The sequence below is a fragment of the Musca autumnalis genome, unplaced genomic scaffold (genome assembly GCF_047663935.1).
Source record: "Musca autumnalis isolate F117 unplaced genomic scaffold, ASM4766393v1 scaffold_3, whole genome shotgun sequence".
In the NCBI taxonomy this organism is placed as follows: Eukaryota; Metazoa; Arthropoda; class Insecta; order Diptera; family Muscidae; genus Musca; species Musca autumnalis.
In genome coordinates this window covers 250,704,795-250,712,481 of record NW_027411866.1, presented here as the reverse complement: position 1 = coordinate 250,712,481, position 7,687 = coordinate 250,704,795, and the positions used below count along the sequence as shown (strand labels likewise).

The following is a 7,687-nucleotide window of genomic DNA, read 5'->3' as shown; positions in this document are numbered from 1 at the left end:
TCTCAAAAACATGCGGCAAATTAAATTCTTTGCCCCCACACATGGTACAATAAGAAAGGTAGATGCATCGGCGAATTGCTACAACAAAGCAACTTTTTTTGTAATGTAAACTGTCAAAATTTTCGGCAAATGGTCTCTCGTTGTCTCTTTTTATCGCTTGTATTTGTCTATAACGTGTAGACATGCTATCTCTTACTTGCCGAATCATATGGTTTTTTGTTTTGATTTTTCATGGCGAATTCATAGTTTTTCACGTTTTAGATTCGATCAGCCTTTCTAATTGTACCATGCCCCCACACCAACATTTACACACTATAAACAGTCAAAGTCAGTAGATGTGTTCCAGAACTAAAAAGTTTTTACAATTTTTACGACTTTTACACATTTTACTCGAAAAAGCGTTCCCGTACACAAAAAAGTTGTAAAATGTTCACTTCTCTTTAAACAAAAATGGCGCTGAATGACGCCCTGTTTAAAAACTTTTTACACGACAAATTTGGGCGAGTAAAAAAATAGTAACATGGTTGCCGGCGTCTGATTGGCTGATACGCCGACTTTGACATTTGTTCCATTTTTTTTGACGTATTTTCCATTTTTCCGTTCCCGAACTATTTCAAAAAACTTGTGTGCGAGAACAAAATTTTTTCAGTTCTCTCTTTTACGAGTTTTATCATAAAAAGTACGGGAACGAAGCTAGTGTTTCGTTTTTCGCTCGCCATTTTTATTTTCTTTTCATGCAAAAGAGAAGACAGCGCAGTAGAGGAAAATGACAAACGTTTATATCATTTGTTTAGAAGAAGGAGGAAAAAGAATGTAAGGATAATAAAGGTAACCACCCAGAGATTAGTAAATTGGGATATTCGGCGTTCGGTAGGGATATCAATTTCTTCCCGTATAGTGAATGACAGGTTTTCTAGGTTTTTGACTGTCCGACAAACAAATGCTCTGTCCCAGAACCTGCAATAAAACGGACTGTTTGTTTCATACGAATACTGCAACAAAGCAAAATTGCAGAACACATGAAACAGTGTACACTAGTTTCTTGAAATTATGTTTTCTCCTCAAAAAAGTCCCAGACCACACTAGCGTGAATTTCATGAAATTAGGCGTTCCTAAATCGAATTCCCCACTACAGCAATTTTATGATTTTACTCTACTATGGAAGTCGATCTAGAGACGCATAATTTCATGCAATTTTTTCAATGAAATCACTCTAGTGTGGACCGGGACAAGGGCAAAGTTTAATGTTGAAATTTCATTGAAATAACTCTAATGTGGCCCGAGACTTAAGGAAAAAGACTTATGTGTCTTTCCCAAAAAAAGCTAAATTTAATGTCAAAATTTCATTGAAATTTCTCTAGTGTGGACCGGGACTAACGATAAAAATTAGTAGATTTTTTCGCTTCTGGAACAGACCAACATGCTCGTGTCCACTCTAGAGTGATTTTGAATTAAATAATTTCATGAAATTAGGCTGTCTCAGATGGAGTTTCCCATTACAGTATGTTCATAAAATTACTTTAGTATATCCCGGTCCACACTAAAGTGATTTCAATGCAATGATTTAATTTAATTTTTATTTGACAAACACAGTAACCTAGCCCATAGGGCCATGAGCGGTTCCAAAAACAGCTATACAATAACTACTCTCAGAAATTAGGTGTTGTTACATCGAGTATTTTTGTTTCTATGTAATCACTCCCGTGTAGACTAGTGCTTAGTTTACATTTACGAAATGCACCAGATTTCAACTGTCAATTCCATTACTTAAACGTCAAATGAAATCCAATACATTTCGGATGAGTTTTCATGTGACGTATACGCAAAGGAATTGGCAGTTGTAATCGAGTGGATTTCGTAAATGTAAACCAAGCATAAGACTAAGAACGCATAAACTTTGTTCCCGTACTTTTTAACAGTAAAACTCGTAAAAGAGAGAAATATAGAATGTTTATATATAAACCGAGTTTTTAGTGCAAGTTTTAGGGTGTGGCATAGGAGTAACTGGATTAAAATGCATTTTACACTTGCATTTAAAAAGGGGGTTTAGGAATTTACGTCATTTATTTGACAGATATTCTATGGAATTGACAACCTAAATGACGCATGTTTTATAAAACAAGTTCGATGTAAAAGCTGCTGTAGAATATATACGTCAAATAAATCCTCATTATGTAGGTTAACACGGCAAAAAACTATAATGTAAACATGGCGCAAGAAAGAAATGTCATGAAGCTTGTGTAGCAATAGCTCTGTTCCTTTACGTGCAAGAATCTTCATGTTTTACAACTTTTTACTCGAAAAGCGTTCCTTTACTTCAGGCACCATACAATTCATATGGAAGTACATTACAACTTTTGCTACTTTTGCCAGTTTTACCATTTTCAAAAGTAAAGGAACAGACCAAATATTCGTATTGATGTATTTTTTTTTCATTGTAAGTCCCAATTTACATTAGGCGAGTTTACTTGCGGCAATTGTCAGTTTGTGGGTGAGAGAGGGTGTTGAGAGGCAAAGGGTTACCATATACCTCACCTCTCTCTCCAACAAACTGACAATTGCCGCAAGTAAACTCGCCTAATGTAAGTCGCAATTTACATTAGGCGAGTTTACTTGCGGCAATTGTCAGTTTGTAGGTATGAGAGGGTGCTGAGAGGCAAAGGGTTACCATATGCCTCACCTCTCTCTCCTACAAAATGACAATTGCTGCAAGTAAACTCGCCCAATGTAAATTGGGACTAAATTGGGACAAATTACTCTAGGCTGATAATGATGTCTAAAGCTAGGGTCACACTAGGCAAATATTTGTTCCAGCGACAGGGAGTGTGTGTTTACTGAGAGCAATTCAGCATAAATTTCAATGCATTATTTACGCTCATTTGCTCTCAGAAAGCGCACACTGCCGGTCGCTAGAGCAAATATTTGCCTAATGTGACCCTAGCTTAAGAAAGTTCCTATGTCTGACACACAGCATACATACCGTTTTATGCCAGCCTCTTTGATTGTGCGTTTCAAAAAACGAAGACGTCAGCGTCACAACTTTTCCTTTTGTTTACATTTCACTGCATAGCAAAAAAAAAGTAATGCAATTTTAGCACTCAGTTCAGTTTGCCGGTCGTATATAAATAAACAAATTGCCTCATTTATATAATTATTATGGATTACTATTATTATGACGAACAAATACACGATGGAAATGGCGAAGACGACTATGTCTACGATACGGCGCTGGCAGATGAAACCTTTACGGATGTTTGCAAAGGATGTATTCTACAGACCACACAACAAATACAGCAATACATCATCATATTACTAGGATGTGGATTAGTGCATCGTCTTCTATGGGGAATCGTCAAAAGGCTGAAAGAAATCCCCATGGCATATCACGTATTATCGGTGGGTTGCGGTTTATTAAGTCTATGGCTTTATGTTGGCCCATCAACGTTCTATGTTATTGTCAATATTCTAAATATTTGCTGCTTTGTTCGTTTGTTATATGTTCTTCCGCAAATACACCACAAAGGTTTGTGGTCTTGTGCTTATGTTATTTTTAGTCAACTCTTGGCAGAGTTACTGCTGAAGCATGACAAGTTTGAGACAATACGTGGTCCTCAAATGCTGATCAGTATGAAAATGATATCGGTGGCCTTTGACATACAGGATGGTCGCGAAACATTTCAATGGCTACCAATTCTGGGTTACTTGTGTAGTCCATCTTCTTTGATATTGGGTCCATGGATTCCATATAAAATGTATAAGGATACAAACAAAACAAGTGGCAAAAAATTCAAGCAAATTGGGTATATTATTTTCTATATTATCTTAGCCGTTTTATTTTTGAATCTCTCCAATTGCATGTTGCCATGGTTGAAACAATTATGGAATGGTGGTCTGTGGTATCGTACCTATATGGATGCCCTCTCGGTGCGCTGCAGTCATTACTTCATTAGTTTTCTATCACATGCAACCTTACTGACAAACATTTGGCCACATTCACCCATTCTCGTTGGGGGCTCTTCAACAGCTCTACGTATTGTGAAGCCTTTGGAAATTGAATTACCACGTTCTTTGGCAATGGCCATACGTAATTGGAATATACCCATGCATATATGGCTGAAGACGACCATCTTTCAACGTTTACGTTCATCGTACGTTTTGGCGATACTCGTTACTTATTTGGTATCTTGTTTGGTCCATGGATTCAATTATTTAGTTTATTTGATCTTAATTTCGTTGGGTTTGTTTAGTTATTTTGAAAATAAATTACGACGCACATTGGCCCAGGTGTTTAATGCCTGCGTAGAGGCTATTCCATGCCGAAATAATTGTAAATATAAACATTGTCCTAAAAATAGCCGCCTTCCATGGTATACAATGCCGAGTATACTGGTACGTTTGGTAAACTTTGTTTTCAGCTTTATTGCCCTGTTACAGCTGGCCTATTTGGGTGTTATGTTAAATTCACAAAATGCATCTGCCTCACCATTGGACAATTTATTAGTATGGTCTAATATGAACTTCTTTGGTCATTGGCTAGCTTCAGCAACGGCTTTGTTTTATTTTGCCATTTGAGTTTTATTTTTTCCTAATTTATATCTGTGTTAATGAGTAATCTCTACTGCCCGACCCATGTGTACTTAACTAAGTTAGATAGTTTATAAGGTTATAGTATTAAGTTTAATTGTTATAAACAATAATTTTGATACCAGAAATATATACGAATTTTGTTAAGAAAAAGATAAAGAAAGACCGACTTTTATTTAGCTTATGAAAGAAGATGGATTGAAATAAAGATTTTTTTACTTAAGATTTAAGGGTTTCCGCAGGTTCAAACATCTATCTTACCTGTAGTGGGATTCTGTAACTCATTTTTGCTTTTATCGATAAAATTAAAATGCTTATAATTTCGATAATTAACGAAATTTTTCGGTAAGTTAACGATGAATGAAAAGTAGTCGCTAGCCTCACAAACAGTGATGCCAACTTTTCTTTACGTTTTTAGTCATAATTTTGCGATTTAATTTTACCGATTTTTGTCGGTAACAGCAAAAATGAGTTACAGAATCCCACTACTGATCATATAACGATATCTCGGCAAGTACGGAATTCGCAATGAAAAATATAACTACCCAGCAAAATGAAATGGAATTTTATATTTTATTTATATTTATTATTCATAGGTACATAGCAAGGCGAATTTAACAAGGTGATCCAAAAGTTGACGTTAGGTTGTAGTTTGCTGCCAATTTTTTTTTTGCGCGAAATATCCAAAAAATTTAGAAGAAAACGTTAAAATATTATTCGCGAAGCTTAAACAATGATGTTGTACACAGATATTTTTTATAGAAGCGAAATATTTGTTATTTATTTTTGATTAAAAATATGTTTTGACAGCAGATGAAGACATAGGTTGCTATTAAGTGTGTCTGCGTACTCGATAATTTGTAATAATTATTACAAATTATTACTGAATGTTGTTTTTTTACACAAATGTTCAGTAAAAGAGAATGAATTGAGAAACTAGTTTTGAAATTTTTATTACTGAGAACATATAATTTTTACTGAAGGAATTTTGTTCAGTAATCTTTTGTAGCTTTGGGCAGTTGTCAAAAGTTTAAAATATTCAAATATCATAATCGTAAATTTTAATCAAATTGAAAATTTTTACTGAATGTTGTCTTTTTACTTTTTTATTTTTTTCCTTTGAAAGAGTATAAAATGCTTTACTCTCTAAAAATAAGTTACTGAGTAATATTTACTGAGAATGTACAAGGACAAACCTATTATTGTATCACCTTCTTTCTTACACCATGGTACATAGTAATGCAAAAAGTCTTTAAGACCAATGTGCGCATTACAAATAAATACAACATTTCTTGCTGATTAATCCATGACTAAGATAACATTATACAAAAATAGTTTGCAAAAATAATGACAAAAATTAAAAGAAAACGAAACTAGAAAAACGGCTTCCCAGCCAAAAAAGAATAAATTAAAATCCCATGTTAATAATAACAAGTAAAAAGTATCAGATATACCCTCAGCCTGTATATATTGAAACAATTTTTCCCCAAAAAGTCATGCCCGGTGAACTTTTGTATTGGGAAAGTCATGCCCGGTGAACTTTTGTATTGGGAAAGTCATCTCCGGTGAACTTTTGTATGGGAAAAGTCATCTCCGGTGAACTTTTGTATTGGGAAAGTCATGCCCGGTGAACTTTTGTATTGGGAAAGTCATGCCCGGTGAACTTTTGTATTGGGAAAGTCATGCCCGGTGAACTTTTGTATTGGGAAAGTCATGCCCGGTGAACTTTTGTATTGGGAAAGTCATCTCCGGTGAACTTTTGTATTGGAAAAGTCATTTCCGGTGAACTTTTGTATTGGGAAAGTCATCTCGGGTGAACTTTTGTATGGGAAAAGTCATTTCCGGTGAACTTTTGTATTGGGAAAGTCATCTCTGGTGAACTTTTGTATTGGGAAAGTCATCTCTGGTGAACTTTTGTATTGGGAAAGTCATGCCCGGTGAACTTTTGTATTGGGAAAGTCATGCCCGGTGAACTTTTGTATGGGAAAAGTCATGCCCGGTGAACTTTTGTATCGAGAAAGTCATCTCCGTTGAACTTTTGTATTGGGAAAGTCATGCCCGGTGAACTTTTGTATTGGGAAAGTCATCTCCGGTGAACTTTTGTATGGGAAAGTCGTGCCCGGTGAACTTTGGTATTGGGAAGTCATGCCCGGTGAACTTTTGTATTGGGAAAGTCATGCCCGGTGAACTTTTGTATTGAGAAAGTCATGCCCGGTGAACTTTTGTATTGGGAAAGTCATGCCCGGTTAACTTTTGTATTGGGAAAGTCATGCCCGGTGGGTTTTTAGAGATCAAAAGTTTTGCGGAGGAGATACTAAAAGGAATGGATCTTGACCATTGACCATTATGGAAATGGATCTCAAGCCACTACATATGGTGCCATTGGGGGTTTTTACACCCTTCGGGACGTTTTCTCAAGAAGTATGGACTTGCCCCTGAAAAAACGTTTACCATCGTAATTGAGGCAGCGAATGTAAGTTGCTTCAAAAAAAAAAAAAAAAAATCAAAGTGATTCGATAGCAGGTCTTAAAGTGAACTTATCCGAAATTTTGTGTGGGAGGTACCGGATGGAGTGTACAAATATAGTCCATATTTGAACCTGATCTATATCTAGTAGATATATTAGGATGTGTAAAGTATGGACCAATTCGGCCATTCCCTTCAAGAGTTACCGTATGAACCAATTTTCCGAACATTTTTGAACTTTTGTGGGGGAGGTACCTGAAGGAGTGGACCGATATGGCTTATCTTCAAACGTAGGGAGTGGACCGATATGGCTTATCTTCAAACGTAAACTATGTTTGGACAAAATATTAATAAGGCCAAATTTTGGACCGAATCGGCAGATCCGTTCCAGAGTTATCTTGCGCTCCAACCACCACACACGGCGTCACAGGGGCTTTTTGCAACTTTCAGGCTTTTTCTCAGGAAGTATGGACTTGCCCCTGATGAAACTTATACCGTCGTATGGGGGGCAGTGAATACAAGTTGTTGCAACAAAAATCAAAGCGATTCGAGAGATGGCCCTAAACTGAACTTTTCCGAAATTTTGTGTGGGAGGTACCCGAAGGAGTGGACCTATTGAGACCATATTGGAACCTCA

At 36.2% G+C, this 7,687-nt stretch overlaps 1 protein-coding gene across 1 annotated transcript; it reads left to right on the top strand.

The window, feature by feature from the left end:
- Positions 1-3,050: 3,050 nt before the first annotated feature.
- On the top strand, positions 3,051-4,747 carry por (Protein-serine O-palmitoleoyltransferase por). The gene is made up of 2 exons (XM_073973530.1): positions 3,051-3,396; positions 3,524-4,747. Exons 1-2 carry the CDS (start codon positions 3,264-3,266, stop codon positions 4,570-4,572), a joined length of 1,182 nt encoding a protein of 393 aa, XP_073829631.1. The 5' UTR covers positions 3,051-3,263; the 3' UTR covers positions 4,573-4,747.
- The last annotated feature ends 2,940 nt before the right edge of the window (positions 4,748-7,687 follow it).

Coding starts and splice junctions, on each gene's coding strand:
- por (XM_073973530.1), top strand. CDS start 3,264: ATGTATTCTACAGACCACACAACAAATACAGCAATACATCATCATATT. Junction 3,397..3,523: donor TGGCATATCACGTATTATCG/GTGGGTTGCGGT, acceptor TACACCACAAAG/GTTTGTGGTCTTGTGCTTAT.